Source organism: Hesperophylax consimilis, chromosome 10 (assembly GCF_061612785.1).
Source record: "Hesperophylax consimilis isolate HC1 chromosome 10, BYU_Hcon_1.0, whole genome shotgun sequence".
NCBI lineage: Eukaryota > Metazoa > Arthropoda > Insecta > Trichoptera > Limnephilidae > Hesperophylax > Hesperophylax consimilis.
This window is the reverse complement of record NC_142845.1, coordinates 32,158,309-32,185,062: the sequence shown is the minus strand read 5'-3', so window position 1 is coordinate 32,185,062 and position 26,754 is coordinate 32,158,309. Positions and strand designations below refer to the sequence as shown.

The following is a 26,754-nucleotide window of genomic DNA, read 5'->3' as shown; positions in this document are numbered from 1 at the left end:
TTATTTGACAGGTGCAAATTAAAATTCACTGGTTATTTTTAATTTCAGGGCTTTGTAATAAATTTAAATAAGCAGAGAATTCAATAATAAATACATTGATATTAAATACATAACAGAATTTGTGTAAAATAAATTTTCGAGGGAATTTTTAACGAGACGGCATCTCGCAACCATAAATAAACCACTCTCAAACTGACAATATTTTGTTCAAATTAATGTGTTGTAGAGAGATGAGAGACATCTGTTGATAAAATATGAAATCATTTGCTGCATAAATCTATTTGCTCAGTAAATACCGCAGTTACGAAGACGCGGGATCTATTGAAATAATTTCTATTTTTTTTAAAATAAATCTACTAAAATTGACCACATTTTACCCAGCGTGAACCCACGGGTTTTACAAATTTGGTCAGAATGTGGCCAAATAAGCTCCAGTGGTTTTGATATGCATCGACGTTATAATGTGATAATATTATTTAAGTAGGTAGTGACTATTTTCATGTTCTTCTGTGGTTTTACTTGAAAATACCTATATTCATTACATTAAATAATGAATGGTACGTCCAACTCCAGTAAAATATTTGCAGGATCAATAACACTGGCCGCTAGAGAAGTTAGATATTGACATTTCTTTCAATGGCGGCATATTGAATTAATTTAGTACTTGGTGAATAATTTGTTTTTTGATCAACATTTATTCAAATGAAAATGTTCATTTACATTTGCGTCATATATTCTCCTTACACTCGTTTCTTCGTTCATCCGCTTAAACTTCTTTCAATATCTTTATCAGCCTTCCCATCTCTCGTAAATATACTTCCCAAATATATAAACTCATTCACCAGTATTGACACATCTATACTGCACACTGTTTTCATACTCTCTTTCAAACACCATGACTTTAGACATACCTAGGTACTTACATTCATCACTTATTCTTCTTACATACTTCGTTCATCCTGGACACAAGATCTTTTATACTTTTAGAAATCAGCACTGCATCATCAGAAAACATACTTTCAGATTACTCAATTTCGCACCCAATCCCACCTCTTTCAATTGTTGCACACAATTATCCATGTATAGATTGAATGACCACTTTGACTTTATGCAACCTTGCTTAACACCTTTTGTAATGTCAAACCACCGTTCACCCTATTTATTTACATACAACGCCTCTCATACAGAGATTCAGTTACCTATATAAGATCAGAGATGTGCTTTATTTCAAATAAATCCATTTTAAATGCTTTTCTAAAAACCATTTTGCATTTTAAATGCTTTTCTCAATGCATTTTCCATTTTAAATGCTTTTTTGCAACATTCTTCCTACTATCTCCATTCATCTTTTTTTCATAAGCCCCAAATATCAGTCGTTCCTCAACCTCGCTATGATAGATAATTTACATTTGTCAAGTTGCTCCCTGGTAGGAGCCCTGGCAATTGAGTGATACCATTACAAAAAATACTGAACATGGGGGCCATGACGCTGTAATATTAATGTTAGATAGCAGTTTCTATGTTTTTACGTTGGCAACATTAGTCCCGCGCAAATTTTTTGTGGTTTCATAATCTGTAGTCGTGGTGTTTTTGGATTTAACATCATGTAAATGATTTACCATCATAATATGTTTGTTCTACATTGATGTCCATTATTAAATGACAAAATTGTTTGAAAATTCTATAATTTTTTTAATTGTTTGAATGAGAAACCATTTTGCATTTTCAATGCATTTTGAAAATAGGTATTTTGCATTTTGCATTTGAAATGCTTTTCTAAAAACCATTTTGCATTTTGCATTTTCAAATGGAAAAGTTTTGACCCATTTCCATTTTGCATTTCAAATGGTTTTGGGTACCCATTTTGCACATCTCTGTATAAGATTCATGTTCACTTAAACACCTTCCATAACTTTTTCCTGTCAACTCTCTTGTATGATTTTTGTAGATCTACAAAGGCACGGAGAAGTTTGGTTTTTTTGCCAGAAACTTCTCAGTGAGCATCTGCAATGAGAAAATCTGGCCCATGCACCCCCTCATACTCATAAAAGCACCTTGCACAGCCCATATTTTATCCTTTGTTTGCATTCATATCCTTTCAATCAATATTCTACCATATGTCTATTTTTAGTTGGCAAGCTGGAGGTATTATTAATTACGTACACATATTCATTCAGTGAAGTCAGGCAAGGGGGTAATATGTCTCCAACTCTATTTGATGTTTACACAAACGATCTCCTACAGGAGTTCAACGATTCACAAATTGGTTGCCATATCTGCAGACAATGCTGTAATAATATTAACTACTCAGATGACATAATGCTGCTGGTACAAGCGATTAAAGTGATGAGACGACTTGTATAAATATGGGAAGAGTACGCAAACTCACATAACTTGCTATACAATTCTAAATAGTCAGTCATCGTCATTTTCAAACATAACAAGGAGCCACTAAATGTTCCACCAATCTGTCTAGAAGGAAATGAACTGCTTGTGGCCTAAATATTGTGGTTAAATATCTGGGACGTATCCTTACAGAAAACATGAAGGAAATAGAAGAAATGGAATGACAAATGAGAGCAATTAGTGTAAGGGCCAGAATGTTCTCAAGGCGGTTCTACCACTGTTGCAAAAATGTTAGAAAATTGGTCCGTAAGACGTACTGCACTACCCTGTATATGTCGGAACTGTGGATACAATATCCAGTAGCCCAATGGGACAAGCTGAAGGGGTGCTGCAACAACGCATACAGGCAACTTATGCAACTACCAAGGTTCTGCACGATGCCTCCTCGATGTTCACATAAGAGAGGGTGCACTCATTCCCCACCTTACTTCGCCATCGACTAGCCAGCTTCTGGGGCAGGACACGAAAATCAACAAACGTCATCAACGTGGCTGCTTTCGAGTGGCTCAGTTCTCCACTTAATGAGCGATGGATGCAGACGATGCGGCGACCTCCTTGAATGACGATCATTTAATTTAATTCTAATTTATCTTATTCATTTAATGATTTTTTGTGTAAGGTACCTTTTATTTTTAATTTTATTTTTTTTCATCTTATTTTTATTTGTCATTGTTCTTCTTTCTCTCTTGTTATATCATGTCATATGGCAGACCGGGATTGCACTACCCTTCTAGTCCTGCTGGATTAAAACCTTAAATAAAAATTACACCTTTCAGACAATCCACACGAATTTCGATGTGGTTAATACAGCACATAATAACTAAATTATAAAATGAGTAATGATATTGCTGAGATAATGATATCCTCACTGGGATCTCCCATGCCGGGGATTTCATTTACAAAATAAATTATTACTTGAATAATAACCTCCACATAGCATCCCTAAAAATGACACTTTCCTCATGGCCTCCTGTGTAAGGTTAAAGTAAAAAAAAATGTATAACAATGTGTAAGTGTGTAACAACGCCTACCGATGATGACCGCATGATGTTTGGCCTTCCTAGATACAGTGCTTCTAGTATATAGTGCTTCCAACATGCTCACGGAAGGGCGAGTGCCAGGTTTCGCAAACCTCACAAGAGCCCATCTAGCAGGCTTAAGGGGAAAACAACTCAAAAATATCCTTATCATGGAATCCCGCCAGAATCCCGACTCAAGCATCGCAGCATACTGTAGAAAGTTATTGGCCCCGTCAATCTGATGCTTAGTGTCTCTTTTCTTTGTTATTATTGTATGTGCTTTATGGGACGTGTGGGATTGCAAAACCCTCCCCACATTACGGAATAAACAAATTATTAAATTTGTTAGTGCAGTTGTGTGGTTTATGTTTCAGTCTGTATTTGGCGTCAGTATGTTTTCTATCCAGCTTTTTATTTTAAGGTTGTTTTTGTTGATTTTGTTGTAGAATTTAATACCACAGTAGAAGCTTTTTTGCCCAAAAACATTGTTTTCGTAGTTGCTTGTTGGATAAATTATTCACCTTTAGATCCAGTGTTTCTAATTTGTATTTGTTGTTTTAACATGCTTATTCCCGATGAAGAATAAATTATACAAAATTCTTCATTTCTGGAGCCCTTTCCTATCAGAGATTGGCTATTATCAATGCAATATACACCCTTCAGGCCAGCTCGGAACAACTCATTGGAATTGCACTCGTACCAGTCATAAATATTTCGAAGCCCTAAAGTGCTGCGTCTTTTTTTGCCCGTCTTCCATCAATATTCCCCTGGATTTTCAATTGGGTACCTTGTATTATATATTTACTTTTTCACCTTTGGTGCCAATGTACTCCTCTGTTGGGCACAAGGCTCAGATACTTGGGAAGACACATTGTAGAACCAGAAGACATAGCCACATATCCAATAACAACACTGGTGAACTTTATAAAAGGGACCGTGTGATTGTTAAAGGAATGAGGTAAAATGGGAGATGGGCTTATGGCCTGAGTGCTCACGGGAACTTCATGTCAACCGTCTGCTCTTTAACTAATTTTTTTTTTTTTTTAAATCACAGGAGGAGGAAAAGAGTGATCAATCATTTCACATCTTGATTTCCCAAAAAAATGAGTTACCTGCTACATATATGAAAGAGATAAAGACACAGAAAATAAAAAAAATGGTAACCGGGACTCGAACCCATTGCGACCAGTTGCAAACGTCAACTTTTTATTTTCTTTGTTTGTATCTCTTTCGTATTTTTATTGAGAGTTGTTGATATAATTTTCTTTGTTGATTGAAGATTATATTTTCACTGGTGACATTAAAACCAGAAATCGATTTCAATCAATATTACTTACTAATTTTACTTGTTCTTTTTGTGGAATTAAGAATTTCGTTGTTTCAAACTTACAAGTGATTATCCCCCAACTCATTAAGTTATTATCCCTTTTAACCCCTAACTTAATGAGTTATTTACTCCTATTAATCCTTAACTTATTGAGTTATTATCCCCTATTAATCCTAACTTAATGAGTTATTTACTCCTATTGATGCTCAACTTATTAAGTTATTTACTCCTATTAATGCTTAACTTATTGAGTTATTATCTCTTACTGTTTATTCTTATTGCAATGATGTAAGATATTCCACAATCCTTTTTTAAATACTTACTTCCCGAATGATGGTTTAATAGTGCAAGGCAATTTTTTTGGGAGCTAGTGTTTACCCTAATATTCATTTTCTTCTAATAAGAATTTCACAGGAATTTTCGCTGTAAATTTTTTAAGTTCTTCTAAACATAGACCATTACCACTTTGTTAATAGATAAGCAGGAATATTGCAAAACTAATGTGTCCTACAAGCAGGATACCATTTTTATCATCCACGGTTATAAATTTAAAATATGAAAATAATTATTATCTTGTAAAATAATTCTCAATCGTAAATATTGGGACATACCAAAATTTTACCCGAGTCTAGTTTTGAACCTTGGTATAGGCAGGACCGGCCCTGAGCCAAAGGGCGCCTGGTGCTAGTAAAGATCTTAAGGGCGCTGTGTTAGGTATTGGTATTACCAGCACCTTGGCCCTTTGCCTCCTTGGCACCTTGGCACCTTGGCAAGTCGGTGCCCAGAGAGGACTGCTCCAATTGTGCCTGCACAAGGCTGGCCTTGGTTATAGGGTAAAAATAAACAAATAAAACAGGTTTTAATTTATAATCACATTTATTATTATAAACAAGCTTTTAAGCATGGTATTAAAAATCTTAATATCATCACAACAATTATAATATATAAATACAAAAAAGTGTTTTTATTAATACTAGGTAGCTATATTTCGTAAAACTCATCCAAGTTGGGTTAGTTAAGTATGATCATCTGAATATAATAATAATAATTATATAAATCACGCCTTTACAAAGTTGGCAAGATTACGTTGGTAACATTAATTAATGGTTATGAGTTCCGCCATTGTCGCCGATCTAATTACAATAAACCGACAATGGTGCCAACAAAACAAAGCGATGCAAATAAAATAATAGATCTAATATCAAATGCCATTTGGTTATTAAGTTTTAATGAATTATTTTAACAGTTACAAGCGATAACATTATTTAATATAAAAAGTAAAAAGGCGACAAAAATGAAACATTAAATAGTGACTTATTAAATAATGGAATAAAAGGTTATTAACAAGGGAACATAAAAAAAATAATATATAAAGTACAATGGATCCAATAGTAATGTAAATGTAGACAACTTGGCACAAGGAGATGGGCGAGGAGTGGTCAGCGGCTCCGTCAATCCACTAGTCCTGGTCCTTGAAGCGCCGGTGAATGGCCTGCACATATGTGAAGACACACTTCCAGTCGGGCTTCCGCATTGTCACCATATCCTCCACGTCTAACAGTGGATATATGTCAGCCTTCTCACTGCAACACAAATGTATAAAGTTGGTTAATTCACTCTGGGAAGTTTCCAAAGTGCTTACCAACGGTAACACCAAACGTACCTACTCAATGTGGATAGTAATTCACTAAAGGAGCTTAGAAGGACTAATAACGGGATTTTTCTACAACATGAGACTTTCTTGGAGTGGCAAGCAGCAATAGCAGTAGGAAAAAAGAGGATGAAGAAATATCCATTCATTTATAGTGCCAATGAAGAACTACGTTTTAGAACTAAGAGAGACATAACTAAACCCCCAATGACGACCCTGGTGAATTTCTTAAGGTAAGGGCTAATGAAAGGAATAAGGTGAAAGGTGCAAGCTAGTATATTGGGCCTTCGGGCTGGAAATGACATAGGCCCTGAGGGAAATTATTTTCCTCAGGGCCCCCATCATGTGTGAAGTTAATGTAAAGAAAAGGAGCTAAGCAGACTTTAATACTAATAATCTTGGCATTTTGTGTTCCTTTTTTGGATTGGTTGAACTTAAAATTACTTGTCATTCAAATATAATATTGAATAACATTGAGCAAATACAAAAAAAAAATCTACGTTTCATAAATTTTAAATTAAATATCCCGCTAGAATACATAAATTATCCTTTCCTATTAAATACTATAAAAATTCATACATTAGAATAAATTATTTAACTTTCTTATTTAAAATACTTAACTCTAAATTAAACTGTTCAAAACTCTTGCAACTTATAAACTTAAATATACCCACTACTACAACAAGACAATACTCTGTTCCGCCGCAGTGTGCAGAAGCGCAACTACATTGCTAATTCTCCGTTACAGAGGTTAGAACTATGGGAAATCAATACTTAGGTAATATTGATATGCTTAATGTTGACTTGGTGAATTTTGTGGATCATATTAAAAACCTATTCCAACCCTATTTTTGAACTATTGGTTGTTTCTTTGTTAACCTTTCTGATCACTATCTTTATTAAAATTATGTTTCTTGTATTTTTATTTCATGCATGTATGTATTTTTTGTTTAGAGTAATCTTATTTTTATAATTTGTTCTAAATTATGCATCATGTCAAAATTATACCACTTATACCTACGTAAAATTAATGAAATAAAATAACATAAATATCCTGGGAGAAGTTCTCTGAAATAATGCACTAATGATACAAACTGTCATTTGGTCTTTCCAAATGACAGTTTGTATCATTAACTTATGTCTAACACCAGGACAATATGATCAACTAACTATGTACTATCAATTGAATAACATACTATATTATTTAATATTCCAACTTACTGAGCGACTTTGAAGGCCAGCGTAAAGTTGTGTCGTCTCTGTGTGGGCAGAAGCTTGGTGTAGTCGTACGCCTCAGGGAGGAAGTGGTGGATCAGCGCGCAGAACGCCATCCCGTCCGACCAACTCGTTGAGAAGTTGTCTAGCTTTACATTCTGCAAGAGACAACAATACCGTTAGCGCAAGCTACTGACAACACCATCTGTTAATTATCTTTCGCAGTAGGCACTTTTAACAGAACTAAAGAGTTATTTAAAAAATTAATGTTATCATTGATTTATGATTTTTATTGACACATTTATTTAAATGTGTAGCATGATTTTTTCTATTAATTTATTTGATTTACGGCACTTTTTTTAATTGGTTTATTATAAAAACAGGATTTTAAAACATCAATATTATATACAACTGTTACATTTTGATTTAGTTGAGCACATCAAAAACTTTTATTAAAAATATTTAAAACATTATAATATTATTAAATATAAGATCGATAAATCTGCAAATTTTACTAGTTTCAAGTTGTTTGTCAATTTTGCTTTAAAGAAATCATTTTGCGGATTCACCGATTATATTCAACAGTAAATTCATGCATTCCATAGACACATATTATAAAAAGGAGATTTCCTATTGTTTCCCAGTGCAAGTCCAGTGCGCCGTCATTTTGTTATTGATTATTTGTAAATCACAACACCACAACATAATATGCAGACGGGAGCCTTCTGAATCTGTCACCTGCGTCCAGATATAACCACACCGAGTTCGGGTACTCTTCATTGTGTAGCTTCCACAAAACTAACATTGCCACCAACCAATTCTAAAAACTCATTTAAATGTCATACAGGAAAACTAAATAATAATATTGACATCGAGCCAGATTTATAAAACAATGAACATGTTTATGTCAGCATTACAAGACATAACATGCAGAAGATACTGTATGCTTAGTTTGATGTAATTCAAGCTGTATCACATTTGATATCTATCAAATCGGCAATCGTTTTTAATTTTTGACATTTGAATGCTTTCTGTCAAACGCTAATTCTCGACCCATTATAGCTTTTAATTAAATTGTGATCAGCTAACAAGCATAACATTACCGTTACGCCTGCCAGATGGTCACGATTGGATCAAAAGAGGAAACGATCCGAGAATTGGCATTTAACGCAGACTGTTTAAATATCAAAAAATCTAAAAAGCGATGATTGATGGTCATGAAATGTTATGGAGTTTGAAGTCATTGCCCATGTATGAAACATCAAAGACATATAACAAGGACTACAAGATCTATTTTAGGACTACAAGACAGTTAAAAATGTCAGTTAGATGTTCACGGGGATGCAATAATAGTCCATATCAGGAATACAACACAAGATAGTCTTAATTTAGAATTCTTTTACTAGTATCAATAAGCTCTTCGAAGGTTTGGAGGCAATCTTTCGTTATGTAGGTATGTCATGGCATGTTAAAGTGTCAATGCGGTTAAGGGAATCAAATCATATTCAAAAATGAAATCAAAATACATGTTAATAATGTTAGAATGCTAATTTGATAAAATAGCTTATAGGAAAATGTGGAATCGTAAAATGTGAAGCTGATTCAGGGAATTAGATCACTAATTGATTAAGTATAAAAAATTAAGGATTGAAATATTTGTATCTCAATATGAAAATGTGTTGCTAAACTTATTGATTTCTTGTTGTAAGTATACGGTTTTCTTTTACATTTATTGAAACTGTACTGAAAATAAACATTATAAAGTTCAAATATATAATTTTGTTTATTGAAAAATTTCATATTATTTCAAAGCACCATTTAAAAGACAAATTATTTTAAGCGTTGGTGGGGTATTTGCATCTAAGGGTTGCTTGCGGAAAAGAATTTTAAAGTGTTTAAGGGTGAAGATAGAAGAATAAATTTATCACAAACAACAGCAAAGTGAGTAGGTAACAGAAAACTAAAAGTCTCTATGGTATCATAAAACAATAATTTTGTAGTCTATGGTCATGCAATAGTTTTTGGTGTTTTGTTTTAATAGTGGGATAATCTCAACATTCTCAATGTCACTAAAAAATTGCTAAAATGCGTTCTGAATGTTACATATGTGTGATTTTGTATAAAATATCGACGAATTTCTCACAAAGCGAGTTGAGATGGGCAATTATTGTTATGAACATTATCTCACTACGAAACGATTATAAAATTGTTAGCATTGAGAAATATGATATATTATTATATGAGAGGTGGGTTTGGGTAAATATAGCATGAATGCATAATGAAAAGCTTTTCATTGAAATGTCACTACCATGTTGACACAAAACTTGTATATTTTTATATAACGTGAATCTTTCAAAGTTATTGTGAGACTAACAAAAATAAAATATTCAAATACAGTTTTGACACCACGACAACTTGAGAGCAGACACCTGTTTGCAGTTAAGTTCTGCAGCATGAGAATGAGTCATTTCTCAGTCTTCTTTTGTAAAGAGGTGTGTACCTGTGTGGAACAAGTTCATACAGGCATCTTAAAAACCTGTTTTTAATATAATCCCTTACCACGAACCTTTTCTAACCCGCCTCCCAACGTCCCATAAGGTAATGCTTCATAATATTAAAAAAGCAGATAATATTTACAGATTTGAAAAGCATTTGAACGTAATATATTTTTGTGAGTTTTGAATTAAAATTTACAGAAATTAATTTTGCTCTATGAAAAAGTGTTGCCTAGTGAAAAAATGCTGGTTTGAAAGCTTTGCATTGAGTGGGCACTTTGGTACTTGATTGATAAATTTAACGAAAAAAACCAGAGATGGGTGATGTGATATGTTTAGTGTGCCATTTCAATGAAATAATTAAAATATGGGATAGGAGACTGGCTGTGGGATGAAAAGTGATGGTTGCGATGAGAGTGAGGGAATGGAAGTTTGGTAAGCATGCCGTGTGTGTGTAGTGTTTGTTTGTTGCCTCCTCGATGAAGAGTACCTCATACTCCTGGGTCTTGTCGCGGCACCACTGCAGCAGGCGCTCCTTGATATTGGAGGCGGAAGCCTGCAGCAAAGGGTCTGTGAACTTAAACATGGGCTGTCCCACCCCCCCAGTCGGCGTGCCAGGGGATTTCGGTGTGCTAGCGCCCCCAACAACAACGCACGGTGAATACAACGGCAACTAATAAGCCTAACCAACTTCACTACCATCTTCAACAAACTTCCTAATTGATAACTCTAACCAAATTCCTCTTTTCACGGATATTGTTTCTGTCTATTCGAACCCCTTGGATGTGTTAAACTAAAAAAAATCATTCCCTCACATTTTTACATTTCATGCAACACCAATATTATGAAAAGCGCGTTTATGTATTATGTCAGTGATTTACACATTCAATTTCAATTTACAAATAGTTGATTTACTCATTGAAATGGGAAAATATAATTGACGGCTTTCCTTAATTTACACATCTCTAGGGTTAAACAGAAATATATTATACTTAAATAAATATATTATGTATCTTACTATTGAAGCTGTTTACCTCTTTGTTTGAAATGCTTCTGACAAAATAGCAGAGTTTTATTTTAATTTTGGTTATTGACCCTTATAAAGGATGTGTGTAATATGATATTACGCACGGTTTTCAATAAACAGCTATTAAATGAATTGTGTATTTTTGGTATATTTTATGATATTAATACAAACAGTGAATAAGACAATAAGACATTCGAATTTTGATGTGGCAGTAGTTTGCACAGGTAATTCATATTGTAGACTCGGTCAAAAATCACAGAACTAAATTGAGGGACGTAAGACAAATATGAGGAAGATTGGTAATAGCAGATGTTGCATACCTTGGGGCAGATTGTGTCGAGTTCTGTTTGTCCAGTTGCCGGAACTTGGCAAAGGGCGAAACAGGTTTGGCCTTTGGGGCATCTTCGATGACTGGAATATTAAAAAAGATTTAGTTTAGTATTCTCTAAAAGCGATAATTTACATTTTCCTTATCAAAACTTTGGAATAAAAACATCACTATTTGAAGTTAACTCTTTAGGTTCTTTAATGTTTTTTCAAAGTATAAAAATATATATAAAGGATTGGATACGATTTTAGATTTTTACGCCCAAAATTATTATAGAACTTATTTTTGGGGTATTATGTTGTGTTGCAATACCTCCATCCTTAGCCAACGTTTCCGACAGCATTGCATAATGATTTCTTATTATTTTGATGATATTTTATCATGTATTATTAATACGCTAAATAAAAATAATTGCTAATATTTCCAATGTTGAATGAGCATGTGAGGGGAAAGGGACATGCGTCAAGAGGTATAAAGGTTTTGTGCCGATATATCGCCATACGGCACCTAAAGGGGCTGAAACTGATAGTCTTAATTTAATGTAATGTAAATTCATTATGAAATGCTTACTTTTGCTCGGGACATTTGTGACTTTTTCTGTTGTAGTAGTGGTTTCAACAGTAGTAGTTATTTCTTCTGAAAAAAATAACAAATCATGTAAAATCCTGAGGTAGGTTAGAAGTGCTTGGAGAATAATGAAATCAAAAACACAATTGAAGCATTGCAAAAAAGCAATATTTTAGGTTAAAATGATAAATATTATTGTTGATGGAGCATTACAACATTTCGGGAGGGGGGGGGGAGTACTACAGTACTAATATGTATCGGCATGAATATAATATGTAGGTATGTATTAAAGACAGGTATGTACAGATGCATGTTTAACACAAATGGCATGCGACACACTTGTGGGGCCAGGGTGGTTGCTGCTGCACTACTCATGCTATCAGGGGTAGAGGCCACAAGAGAGAGAGAGAGACGACACTCCCGAACAACTCAACACAGCGGTATTAGGTATACGGGAGGCGGGGCAAGCTCACACGGAACTCCAAGAGGTGTCACTCACTGCACTCCGGAGACTGCTGCTCTCCTGGCACTTCCTCTGACCCTGGGCACCTTCCACCACACTTCTCCTTTTTAGCCTATACTTTAAATATAAAATCAAACAACATGTCCTTATTGGAGACTGATCCAATACAAATCTATTCTACTATTGGATGGTTTCGGGAATGATATAATCAGCATTTCATTAAGACCTACGAGGATTTGAACAGATCGTCGAACGAATCCTCCACATTCCCTTCATCCAACAACGCCAAGTCAGCATATGTCATCTGTGGCATTGTGGAACTCCGGCCCAAGCCAAAGTTTGAGGATTGTGTGGATATTTTTTCGCTTGTGGCATGTCGACTAATTGCACTCACTTTAGCTTTGGGTTGGTATTTTGGAGAAGCAGTGTAATTTGAATTTTTGTTTTGTTCGTCGCAGCTTTCGTAAAGAGAGTGTTGTGAGGAAGATTTTGAAAGTTGGTTTGGCGAAATGCTCCCAGAGAAATATGCTTCCACTGTCTTTTTCTTCTCATTGATCTTTTCCTTGGTTATTCCCGCCTCAAACTGTTTGGGCACACCCAGCAGGTGCATGGACTTGGCTCTTGACACAATTTTGTTTGAGGGGGAAGATAGTCTGGGTGAAGGAGGTTTTGTTGCGTTCAATTGGTGCCAGGATTCGGATTTGCTTAAAGCTGTTGGAGATGGTGTTTGTGATCCAGAACTGTTGCTGGGAGAGATGAAGGCCATATTGTTCAACTGAGGAAAGTGTAGCTTCGAACTGACGACAGACTCACCGTTAGCGTTTATTTCCAGTGAGTCTGATGAGTACGCTTGCCCATTCTTTCTTTGAGAATAGATATGATTCTGAGTCCGGTTAACTTCTGGACTCCTCAGTGAAGGATTGTACTTATTACTAGAGGTATTATTATACTTGATGGTCGGTATCACATAACTGTTATTGTTATGACTTGCCTGATGGTTTGTGTGGTTGTAAGAATTTGGAATTTGACTAGAGTGCGTGATTGTATTAGGATTAGGTATCATTTGACTAGGTTTGATTAGAGCAGTGTGAGATTTCGGTTTGGGGGTCTTCGAATTGAAGTCCTTTGTCACATTATTTTCAATCACGTTAGATTTTGGGGGAGTGTAAACATTTTCCGGGGAACTCTTCTTTTTCTTTTCAATTTGACTTATAACGTCGTGTTTAGGGCTGGAAAATTTCTGCAAAACTCCCTTGAGACTCTTAGCTGCTGTGTCTCTTTTTTCATATGTTTCTTGAGTACTTTTGGGTTTAATAACTGCCTGCCCTGATACAGGTCCTCTCATCACTTTGGTTGTAACAGCCTTATATTCAGTTTGGTTTGCATCAAAATCATCCTTTCCTGCTGGTTTTTGATTTAATATTTTGGGAGATGTTTGTTTCATCGGTTCCGTTACATTGTTAGAAATGATCTTGCTAGGCGAAACAACAGGAGATTGCTTAGAAGAATCTTGACTCAAATTATTTAATACAAGGTCTGGTAGCTTCTTTAATGGGCGAGGTTTGCTCTCTTCGATATCGGGTATATGTGGCAAAGGTACAAAAGTGGACACTGGGCTAGGAGGTGTGAAGTCAGTGACAGTGTAAGTCGAGTAATCATTCTGAGAAGGTAAATGCTCTGAGAATCTGCGAGTAGCAGGAACGATTGCAGATGGTTTTGAATATTTACTGTTCTGACGGATTTGCTTTTCGTAAAATTCTATCTGCAACCTTTCAGCGTCAATTTTCTTGGGGAATTCCTCTTCATCTTTTTTATCAAAGTGCTGTTTTAAGTTTTCAAGTTTTTGTACCAGATTAGGGGCCGACAGGGGTCCCTGTGAAGGAAGGACTTGTAAGGCCTGGGGCAGAGAGAGTCTCTTAGTTGGGGGCAGCCCATTTTGCGTACTGACAGGGTTAAAGTTCTTTTCCTTGTAAGGAGGTATATGTAATGGCTGCGAGATAACGTCATCCAGAGGAGCTTTTTCAAATTTGTTGACAGCAAGGTTTAATACCCTGTTATCTTTGGAATTGTTGGTCCAAGCCCATGGCGCACTCGGTCCTAAGGGAGACCTCTGTGTGGGGGGCTTTGTGACTAAAAATGGCATAGTAATTGGCATAGCGTGGTTTTCCACTCCGTTCTTAATAATATTATTACTAGTAGGAATAGGTTTATTGAAATCATTACTAGCGAGTTTCTTAACTTTTCCTGAAACAGAAGGTGGTGACCACACGTTGGGAGGCGGATAGGCGGAGGTAGGTGACATTACCGTTGTGGTTACTTTCTTGGGCAATGGTTTGAACGCTGACATTGGGGCGTGGGAGAACTGATTCACAGGAATAGGCTTTGGTATCGGCTTGATGAGTTTCCTATCACCTAAACCACCATTAATCATGTTTGGTCCAGCCACCATGAGAGAACCTGTGATAACCTCTTCTCGATCGTCAGCAATTTGCGGACATTTGAATTGTTTTTTGGTATCGTGCAAACTATTCAAATAATTGGCACTACTTTTGGTTAGCTTGGGACCAAAATTAGAGGGCTTCTGAAAGTTAATAGAATCATCCGAAGTTTTCCAGAACTTCTTGGCTGATGTTGATTGTGCACTAGACGAGCGGCTGTTTTCAGCTGTGGAGCCCTCAAACACATTTTTGATACTTCCAAAACAGCTGCTCCAGTTACAACCCGCTCCTCTCTGTGCACTGGGACTGTTATGGGACCAAAGTGAATTAGTGTCATTATTGTTGTGCTTCTGGATAAATGCGAGAAATTTGAGATCATTGTCAGTTTTAGGTTTAAATTGTGGGACTGTGGGCTTTTCCTTGTCCAGGTCAGTTGTGCTGAGCTTCATTCTGGTAAGTTCTCCCCCTTCATCATCGCTATCTACCTGATAGCAGTGCAATGGTTTTGGTATGTCAATTGTATTAGCTCTTTTCATTCGGAATTTCTTGTTGCTAAATCGGTTATTAGATTTACCAAAATCGATCTGTTCAGTAGTGTTGTTTCCATTAACCAGTTTTTGTTCAATTTCCTTAACCCGTGACATAGGTTTTGTTGTTTTATTATACTCTTGGTATGTTGGAGCTTGCGGTGCAGAGTAATTGAAATTTCCTGAAAAACGATTAGAAGATATATGTCCGTTCATTTTAGATGATGTAGTGGTCTCCATTTGGGCAGGTTTTTTCTGTCGCAAAACAACGCTAGCTTTTATGGGTTCTGGTTCTTCATCGGATGGAATACTCGGTTCTGGTGTTTCTTTTTTTACATCAAGAATTTCTTTCTTTACTTCGATTGTTTCTTTTTTAACTAGTGGTAGCTCCTTTTTAACTTCGGGTAATTCCTTTTTAACATCAACTGATTCGACACTAACTTCTGTTGTTTTCTTCTGCGCAGCCTTGATCAGAGATTCTTGCACAATTTTCGCAACATCATCCAAATAAGATTCCGATCCGCGATCTAAAGACATAGATCCTTGAAGAATGGGTTTAGGCTTGGAAGACGAATTTACAAGAGGCGAAGTGTCGACCTGAGCCATTTGTTTATTGGGAGCTTGTCTTTGCTGTACAGTCGCTGCACTATGGAAGACCATTTGATCCTCTTGGGAATTGTTTGCAATTATTTTTGGTGACATGAATCCATTATTTTCCTTGGGTTCTTCGTCACGTTTGTTAAACAAAGCGAAAGGTTGGGCCGTTGAATTCCTAACGGGAGATTGCGGGGCTATTGGGGAAGATCGCTCCTGCTGACGCAGAGTTCCGAGTGATGCTTGTTTTTGAAGGGCATAAGGCAAAACTGGAGGAGGTGTCTCAATAGGTTTTTCTGGTGGCGGCTTTGGCTTTTCTAGCTGTAAGGGGAAATTCATATCTTCAACCATTTTCCTAGCATCGATTAGTTCTTCTCTGGTTACGCCTACAGTGTGCCTAGCTTTCCGATCCCTGCGCTTGAAAGTTCTAGGCGGCGGGGGCCCACCGGGGGTCCTGCCTGCCGAGAGGAGGCCGGCCTGCAGCCGAGCCACGAGCTCCAGCAGGTGGCCCCCCTGGCCGGGCCCCAGGGCCCCCGTCAGACGGGCTAGGGCCCCATGGACCTCAGTAATGAGAGGAGCGGGGAGCGGTCCCGAAGATTGGGAACACTCACCCTTAACAGAAGGTTCCGCGGAGCCGCCTTCCTCTGCTGCGGCGGCCACTATCTCAGCACAAGCTGCAACAGACAACATACATCAAGTCAGATATGATTTTAGATATTTGGGTTATTACGCTGTATTGAGTTTTCTCCTTCTTTAGCCTACGTTTAAGACAGCACCACAGTGTCGATCATCAGGTCAAGATGTATATGTTGTGGTGAAGTGTGTTTTTAAGTGATACCATGAGGATTGACACTTTCAACACGGTATCACTTCTATGCACACTTTACCATAATCTACACATCTGCCCCGATGCTGGACACTGTAACGCTGTCCGAAACGTTAGCAATAGAAGGAGGAAGCTCAACACGGCATAGTAATACAAAATAAATTACGATTACACAAAGTCAGCTTTGATTCTGAGGTGTAATATCAAAAACAAAGCCTAACAAGTTTCTGTACAACAAACTAATAATGAAGTTAAGGTCGAAAGTAACATTAATAAACCATCAAAACAAATAAGTTTAAAAATAATAATGCGAAATCTTACACACTACTTTACATTATAATATCCAAACTAATTTGGAACACATCCAAAAGAGTTAAAAATCGTGAATTCGTTTAGTTTTGATGTTTTATTATTACTTATAATACGCTCGAGTGAAAAGAAGGCTAAACGACCTATCCTAATCAAGAACCTAAAAAGCCCTGGACAGAGCATTAGTGCGATTTTGTACGAATGATATCAAAGTCAAATCAATGGTGAGGGGAAATTGCCTGGCAGCCATCTTGTATGACAAACTTTTGAATGATTTGTAAGCAAAGTGGTATTATTGGTACTATTTTAATTTTATCTTCATATTGTTTATAACGGCTTATGATTCTTTTTGGTTGTTTGATGAGGCCGGGATTGGGATATATACCTATTACATATGTCATTAAAAGTTTAAGTAGGTTTTGGCACTTTTCATACATCTTCCGTCTTACCCCATGACTTAAAATTCTTCTCGAATAGTTTCGTCCAGGGACTATTTATGGGCTCATTCTAGGTTCATGATCAGCGATGCCGAATCGAAAAACGATCTACCGAAATTCTTGAAAAACTACCGAAATTTTGAAAATCTACGTAAGTCAGCGAAAAAATTGTGAATTATGGTAATTTTTTTTTTCGATAATCATTTGAGGTTATTATTTTTCTCTAAATTTCCTTATGGAAATGAAAAATATTTATGGATAGTGGGGAATTATACTTTGGAATTCTGTTCAGAAAATTTTATAGGGAATTATTTTTCTCAGAAATTCTCTAGCAACCCACCCCCCCATGGATTCGAAAAAATATCGTAGGGAATCCAGTACTGAGTGAGCAATACCCCACACAAATCCATTCTGAAATTCTACCGATTTTCTTTTTGGCGGTATGGCATCACTGTTCATGATTCTAATCAAACAGATGCTAGAGAGAGAGGAGAAACATACCTTCTTGCTCTGCCATAACCTGACGCAGCCTGGCGCGGATTCTTCTCCTTTCTTCGTAGTCACTGCTCTCCTCTAACTGAAATATACAAATTATAATGAACATGTAAAGTTTTTAATTTAATTGAAGAACAAAAATAGTGTTTTTTTGTAAAATAAACTGGATACAATTACTCCATCGAAAAGACAAAATAAGAGTGCGATAAAAAAGACGACAAAAGGTAGCTGCTCATTAGCTGTTGATTACAAATATGTTAATATAATAAATAATATATAATATTAATCATCGAAGAAGAAGATAGTACTAATAAATCTAAATGAAAGATGAAACGGAACGATATACAGAAAATAAAATCAAAAAACGAAACTAGGAATCGAACCCAGGATCTTTGTTTTTCCGGGACAACGCCTCAATCCACTCAGCCAATGCGACCTAAATATGAGATCAAGAAAAATGACGTTAAAAAATTAGGTCACAATAGCTGAGTGGATTGAGGCGTTGTGTACGTAGACAGTAAAATTGTACATATATATACGTCTACGTTACCAATCTCTTCAAGATTCGTTCGTCCCAAATGTCATCAATATCTTGGGAAACTTTGGAGGATTTTGAAACCACTGTTTTCGACTCCTGAAAATAAAGAAAAACTCGATTAAGGATTTGTTTTTTTTTAAGAATGGAAATAAATTTTGGGACCTATTCTCAAAATTGTTATTGTATAGCTGCAATAATTTCAAACTTCAACAAACATAATAATATTATTAATATAACTTCATGTCAATGGTGCCTCAATCGTTACTATGGCAACCGACGAAGATCGATAAGGTTTTCAATTGGTTTAATATGGAATCAATAAGTCACTAACATTAAAATGTGTGAGTTATTTTGGTGTAAAGGTTGCTTAGAATTAATACCGAAATTTGCTTATTTTTGGCTAAAGTTTTGGACGAACGAAATTGGCTAAAAATCCAAGTTAATTCGCAGTAAAAAGAAATTAAACTAAAAAGAATTCCAGCAGCAGCCGGACTTGGGTCTCAATTTCAGCAATTGAGAAAATAATACCATACGAATACAATAAACAACGGGGAATGTTGCGAAGTATAACTAAATTGGATGGGGTGAAAACGAGGGACGAGAATAATTGGAAAAATACCCGTATAATCAGATTAAACATAGGTAGATAAAGACTTTTAAGGCAACTACTCGGAGTATCTGTTACATATTTCTTTTAATTCTGTCAAATTAAAAATAGCATGAAAAAAACCGCCGGTTTTTGAACACGCGACTTAGTTATCAATACAATTCGCATGCACAAACAAATAGAACACCGTCCGCCGTAATCTGTGTCATTTACGTGTCCGCTACCAAAATAGGTCACGAAGAAAAACGGACATCTCCCGCGGGTCCAAAGGCGAACGCTCTAACAAATCATGTTGGAAGAAAAAATTTTGCATTCGCAGCCAAATGTATGCAAACATTACAATAAATTTTGGAACTTGAGAGAATTCCGAGGTGCTACGTGATGTGACGAGTTTATATTTTGGTATTTTGAAGCCAGTATTTTTGTTAATATTTCTGGTGATGGGGGGATTGGAACAGTCCAAAAGTAGCCGAATAACTGAACATCGCTGTCTAAAGCACTTTTTAAAAACACGTTAGCGCTTCTACTCAAAAGTGAAGCCAATATCAATATCTTTTGATAGAGGTGACAAAAATCAACAGAAATGTTGGAAGTCAGAGTATTTTTGAACAATTTTCAAATTTTGGAGCGTGTGAGTAGTTTGGAAGTGCGCAGTACACTGCGAAATCTATTTGGTGAATGGGACATCTTTAGCACTTAAAAGTTTTGAGGCGTAGGAATTAAAAATATAAACATCTCTGATGATAGAATTGACGTCACAGGAGTGATTGATGGTAGCGGCTGACTGCATCTTCATCTCGTAATTTGGCTTGGAAGATCGCTCCTACGTAGGTCGGCAGGAAATACAAACACAAAAAATACTAGTCAGCTAGTAATAGGTGAAACAAAACTGTATTAAAGGATAACTTTCCAGAAACGTAAAACGGTAAAGAAATGATATTTCTTCCATCAAGAACTGTAGGGAAATATTCTGAACATTACTTGGTGTAATGTCCAGAATTCATTTGTTAGGTTTAAACAATTGATCGTGGCTTTACTACAAATAGGGATTTAATGTTTTTCAAACGTCATCACAACTTTAATGATTTTTGTAATTTTTGTAATATAGGCAGGTATGTAATTATTGTAAAATAATTCTTGAATGAAAAATTGTTTGATTCCAATAATGTGCCATAATAAATGATTTCAATTTGATTTATTAAAACATTTTATATGCTTGTTGTCTAATACTGGGCTTATTGCCTGACGAACATGTCTTCCAACTAAAACAAGATTTTCAGTTAGAACCGAATTATGTGGGTTTTTTCAACAAAGTGTAAATTATACGTTTGAAAACCCATAAATTGCTTTCAAATGATGAAAAAGGCGGAATAGAAAAACGAAAAATAAATTGACCGAAACACAAACTTAGTAGAATTGGAAACATCCTCCGTAATTTAGCCTTGAAGGTGGCATTTGAAAAGGTTTCTGTACCTGAAACAGAATTTGACGCCAAATTATGGCAAGATAACAAAAATTCCTGGTAGCATGAAAAAAATTATAAGACAAAGATAAGTAAACTGTAGCGTAAACATAACTATTTGAACCAAAAACCCAAAGTTTTAGGTAGCATGGAGAAATCGACAGATAATGGAAACTAAAAACAGTACCCTCACGTCGAAGATATATATATATATATATTAAAGGTACTTGTACCGTTAGTAAATAAATTTTGTTATGGATGACTGTCAAAATGCCAAAAATAATGACTACAACCAGACATTAGGAGTAGGTAGGTACTGCCAATCCAAGCTTTATAAAATGGACTTACCTAAATTAAAGAAGCGACCGCTGGCAAATTAATACAAATATTTTTTCTGTCATTCACTGCCTACAGCAGTCGTTAGTCTTCGAGACCATTATCGCATCTTTTCCGCGGAAATGCCAGAAATACATGACGATTGGCATCGACCCACGGACTCTGGTAAAGAAGCTGGAACCTTGACCGTCAGCTGATCCAGACCACTCTTCAATATAATCTTTTTAATGGATTTCCAGTTCAATGTTATTCTCCGTGACAGGTGACGGCTTCGAGAAATTAATCAGCCTTTGCAATGATTTTGACATTTCCTGTTGGTTTTTCGGTGAAGAGTGAAATTGACTCCAAGGGAAATTAATTATGTTTTGAAAATCAATTTCTTGTCTAGGAATAAAATGTAGTTAAATTATTTTGACAGTGGATGTTAAAATTCACAAAAAGAATCATTAACTTTTCAGTTCTTGTATTATTTATACCGTTTCACAGTTCATGATGAAAATTACGTTACGAGCGGAAAACAGCTTTGTGAACCTAACTATTCCAGACAGAAATAAAGCTGTTCAAATGTCGTTGTCAGAGCTCACCGTTTGAGAGAACGCATCAAGCGTCAGAAAAAAGGTTTTCGAATTTATATTAAAATTGTGGGTCAACATAGACAATGTAGAAGAATTTAACGAAAATGAAAAGCCTGGGATGGGTAGGTAATGTTATTTAAATCGTAATTCATATGCAGTTACGCTGTAAATTTATGAAAAAATAATCACATATATTTAGGTAATGTATGTACTAAATATTTGGCTCAATGAAACTAAATTAGATAATATATATCTTTCTAACTCGGAATTGAAATGTTATTATTATTCTCAGATGAGAACTCACATTCACTTTGTACAACATGTGTACGGAAACCAGAATAAATAGTTTGATAGACGTAAATATTATATTAAATGATTTTATGTAATTTTAGATCGGCAATCGTCCATTTGGCCAGAGCAGGCGGATATTTTGGGGACAGGTAAAGGAAGTTAAGGAAGATCGCAATCATCTCCTAAATATAGAAACACTTGTAAATATAACAACAATAATATTTTGAAGTGTTCAAATGACAAAGAGAGTACGAGTTGCCAATAAGTGCCAAGATTCAGAAAAATGTCCAACACGTTTGATTCGTACAATTTGGGAGGCGGTACCGCCGCCCCGGGAACCATTTATTTGATAACCAACACCTCTGCCATAGGTCACCCCAAGAAGCAAGCTACGTTTGGTGATTTAGCAAGAGTGCCCGGGTTCATCGGGTGAGGTGTGTTCAGGTGCGCCTGACCACCAACTACGTGGCGTGCCAGATCGGGAGAGGATGGTTTGGGGAGACCTTTTGACCTCTCTAACTGGTCTCTCTTGACCCATCGCCTTGCGCCGCAGTGGGAAGGATATATTCATATGTCCGTCACTCCTGGACAAACTGATCCCTAGATTCCTACCCAACCTTCATTATTTTTACCAATAGCAATAACATCTACAAACAAAAAAAGAAGAAATAGCAATAATATCTACAAACATAATATCTCGCTAGTAACGATGAAATTACTGTTCAGTCCAATTTTAAAGAAAGTTAACTTAGGGCATACGATTAAGATGATTTGAAAATTAATAAATAGAAAATTTTACTAATCAATCAAAAAACATGAACGGATCAAAGCTCCGTAGAATCCAAAGGATGCTATGGATATATTCAAAATACGAGGACAGGACATAAAAGATCACGACAAAGTAGGTATCAAAGGTAAAAGACTTAGACCAAAGAAGAGGTTTATTGCACGTGTGAAAGAAGACCTGACAAATTTTCCGCATTTGAAAAATTGTGCGTTGTTTTTTTAAGTGACCATTTCTACTTGATACAATAAATTATTACGGATTTTATTACACCCTTTTTCGTATTTCCACCAATACTCAAGCTTTGATCAGTATGTCAGGGGAAATTTACGCATAAACTAATCTATAAAACCAGGCAAAACATATGTATGCTTTAACCTGATTTCTCGTCTAATAAAAAAAGATTTATCGAGTTTAAGTTAGGCAAGCTAAGCTACGAGAGAGTGCAAGTTAGTTATGTCAGATATGCTCATACCGCGTGTAGTGTCCATCGCATAGCTCGCAGGGCAGATTATGCAACGGGATCATGTATGCAAGCTCGGGAAATGACGGTTCCGTATTAATAGTCGATGCCCGATGACTCAGACGATATGAACAGAAAATAGATCAGTTGGAAGATGTAAATGAGAGACGGGAGGTCGAACACCCGAAGACCAGATTGGACTATTGTTAACGAGTGGATATTGAATATTGACAGAGAACAAGCCGCTGCGATCTGGCGAATGACTTCAGAATTGGTGAAATTAATTGGTGTTAAAAGTTTTGATGTTTACATTCAATGAAAGATCTTGTGTAAACAATCGAAATCTTGTAAGAATTTTTGCATCTGCAGTGGTTAGACATTCAATTTATCTTTCTTTAGCCATTAGTGGTCATAAATCGTTTGAAGTATCAAAGACGTCGACATTTTGTTAATTTTTATTTTTTGAATATTATTAAAACACACTCTATGTAATCGCAGCGAAATTCAGATATAATAGGACATTGATCTGGGGCTTACTTTATTCAATTATTGCAGATATAATAAATATATTTAGTAGATAACAGTTAGTTTAGTTTGCACTTCGTTTAAAATAAGCCACTCTTTATTGTATTGGTGAAAGACTGGGAATAAAAACTTCCTTGACAGGACATTAGAAAAAAGGTTCAGTTATTTCATTCGAATAGTCAGGAAGGTACTTTCCAATCATAATTTTCGCATTCCCCTATTTTTAAATTTGAATATCATTTTTGTTTTCGTGAATGAATGCAAATCTTGGAAGAAAGGTGGAAATTAAATTAACCTACTTCCCGATATTCGATCGAGCTGAAACTCGGATACACAATTTGATGACAATCACGCGCACACGCGCAAACATTAGCAGCATTTCTCTGAAATTCGATGACATTACAGCATTTAATATACGCAATAAATGTCGGTATTATCCAATCGGGATTTGGTTTGTTTGGTAAAGATGTCTATTCAATTTCCTGGGTAGGAAGGTTCACTTCTTAGACAAACCAAAAAAAAAATCACAAAGTTCTTTAAAAATTGGAGGCTTTGTATTTGCTAACACAAAAAAATGCTTCCTAATCATTTGTTGTTGTTTTCTTTATATCACAACCATATTAAATATATATATATTTAATATGGTTATAATAATTCACATTTTGTATTTGATTTGGTTAGCTTTTAGCATTCTATTATATGTTACGAACGTGATTTAAATCCCACCTCATTAAAACTTTGCTCGTTAAGTCAAATTTACGATCAAATCCAATCGATTTTGACGGGAACTAACAGCTTGTTAGGAAGCAACTTTTAGCCTTTTTATATCCAGAAATTTCCTATTAAATATAATTCATACGATACCAAGAAATGTCGGTAGGAATAGGATATACTGCATAGATGATTGGAAACTGTGGAGATGCGTGCAAAACGTAGGTTAGCAGGAAAATAAAATGATAATACATTGAGTGGGCGTCGGTATGCTACAAACCATCAACGAGAATCTAAAAGGATTAGTTTGACTCCAGAAATAAACGATTCATAAATGATTTTTGTGATAAATACCTTTTACAGCCCACGACCAATAATTGAAATGATAGAGAAATGTATTATACTGCGAATAAAAACTAACAACATTTTTTTTTAATTTTCTCAACGCACATTTTTATTAAACGGTCGTAACTGTTACAGTTAAATATGACCGAAGGAGATAGGGTTAAATAATATATGAGCGGCTATTATATATTATTAAACTAAAAATATTTAGGAATGCGCGTATTCGACTGATTAAACAAGCACATCATGATTTTATTCAGATGAAATTTTGAAACATAGTTTAAATATACCCGTATTCATAAACTTTGGTTTTCAACTAAATACCATAGTATTTTACTATAATATATATTGAATCACAGAAGTTAACATATGATAGCCAGAGTTGCCTACACAATATCACGGCTTTACTGTAATAATCACATAGCCAGGTACCTGCGCACCGCATTAACAAGTTAAGGGCTTACCCGTTTCTTGTCTAATCTAGAACTTAAATGTCCTAATATAAGGGACAATCAGCACGCCTTTAATGGCACAAAAAGAGTGATAGGAAATGAAAATTTCACAACTGGAAACTTGATATTGAACTTTATCAATGAATAGTTAGATTTATCGAAGATTTTCTTCTCCTGTTAATTATTTTCTTCTTCATTGCTCATACTTAGCAGTACTCACTTTTTATTTGTACATTTTATACTTTTAGATATTTTAACATTTTATACTTGTTACTTTATACTTTTCTTTGAGTTGTTGAACTTTTACATTTTATGCTTGTTACTTAATACTTTTGTTTGAGTTTTTGTACTTTCACTATTCTTACTTTAGTTGATGGCAACGTTATGCCGTATATATGAAAAAATAAAATAAAATATAATTACACTCCTAAGCAAAATCTAAATATAAACAAAAACACAAAAAACACCAAGATTTGGGCTTTAAAGCATTTATTTTGGGTCATCTCACTATAAGATATATTTTCCTTTTTAGATTTGTTATTGGCTTTATTGTAATGGTATTGTATGCAGGTACATTTTGGTGAGAATACTTGCAATAGTGGGAATGTCATTTAGTAAAGAAGTGAAATGAGTGAAAGAAGAATATAAGTCATCTTCTCTATTATACTAACATAAAGTCGCTATGCGCGTCTGTTTGTCTGTGCGCTTAATTATTCTAAATTACGAAACGGATTTTAATTCGGTTTTCACTATCATTTAGGAAGGTTTATATATGTATATAATACATGCAAATTATATTTATAGAAAATACAGAAGTCGAGCAACGCCGAGTAAACGTCAACTTGTAATGAAAATTTCATAATTGTTCTTATTAGTCCCAGGAGTGTTTAGGGAGTGGTTTGAATGCTACAAGAAGTCGGGGACGCCCGAGGAATATTTAATGCAATATTTCTGCACCGGAATGAGATACGGCGTCTAATTATGATGCCCTTGAGGTGATTTCTCACGAAAACGGCGCTATATAAATTAGCCAAATATTAATGCAGTTCTTTGACAGTAACATTGTGCACAGTAGTGAATGGTTGAAGAGAGCAGAGACGCCCGAGAAGACATTATCAATAGCGAAGCATTGGGGGGTTCACTACTTAGCTAAGTGTAAGTGACAAGTAAAATGTTAAATTATTTTGAGGTTAATTAATAAATTAATTAAGGGTGATTTTTTTTATGAAACGGCGCTACAGAAATAACCTAATCATGATTATTATTTATATTGAGATCAATGTAGATTCATGTAGAGATACGTCGATAGATTATGAATGAGTAAGTATATCAAAAAGTAAAAGACAGCTTTCCCGAATGGGATATGTTGTGGTACAGAAGGAAATAGGCGAGAAGAATGAGCTGAGGTGCGAAAAAATAAGGCGTTGCTGTCTGCAGCATAACCTAAAGAATCGAGTATAAGTTTGCCCCGAGTGCAGCATCCGTCCTGTCTGCAGCATGATCTAAAGAATCGAGTATAAGTTTGCCTCGAGTGCAGCATC

General features: G+C 35.5%; 1 protein-coding gene across 3 annotated transcripts in view; it reads right to left on the bottom strand.

Moving 5' to 3' along the window:
- Positions 1 to 5,609: 5,609 nt before the first annotated feature.
- LOC149420619 (uncharacterized) overlaps positions 5,610 to 26,754 on the bottom strand; it is a 118,178-nt gene continuing 97,033 nt past the window's right edge. For 2 of the 3 annotated variants that reach the window (XM_089636839.1, XM_089636840.1), the window contains exons 12-19: positions 18,675 to 18,758; positions 18,131 to 18,206; positions 16,669 to 16,731; positions 12,039 to 12,104; positions 11,461 to 11,551; positions 10,604 to 10,745; positions 7,625 to 7,776; positions 5,610 to 6,335 (exon numbers count right to left, since the gene is read on the bottom strand). In XM_089636839.1, coding sequence (XP_089492965.1) covers positions 6,212 to 6,335; positions 7,625 to 7,776; positions 10,604 to 10,745; positions 11,461 to 11,551; positions 12,039 to 12,104; positions 16,669 to 16,731; positions 18,131 to 18,206; positions 18,675 to 18,758 — 798 coding nt within the window. In that variant the 3' untranslated portion in view covers positions 5,610 to 6,211. Of the gene's footprint in view, positions 6,336 to 7,624; positions 7,777 to 10,603; positions 10,746 to 11,460; positions 11,552 to 12,038; positions 12,105 to 16,668; positions 16,732 to 18,130; positions 18,207 to 18,674; positions 18,759 to 26,754 lie in introns of those variants that run through there. The other variant, XM_089636841.1, reaches the window with a different exon arrangement.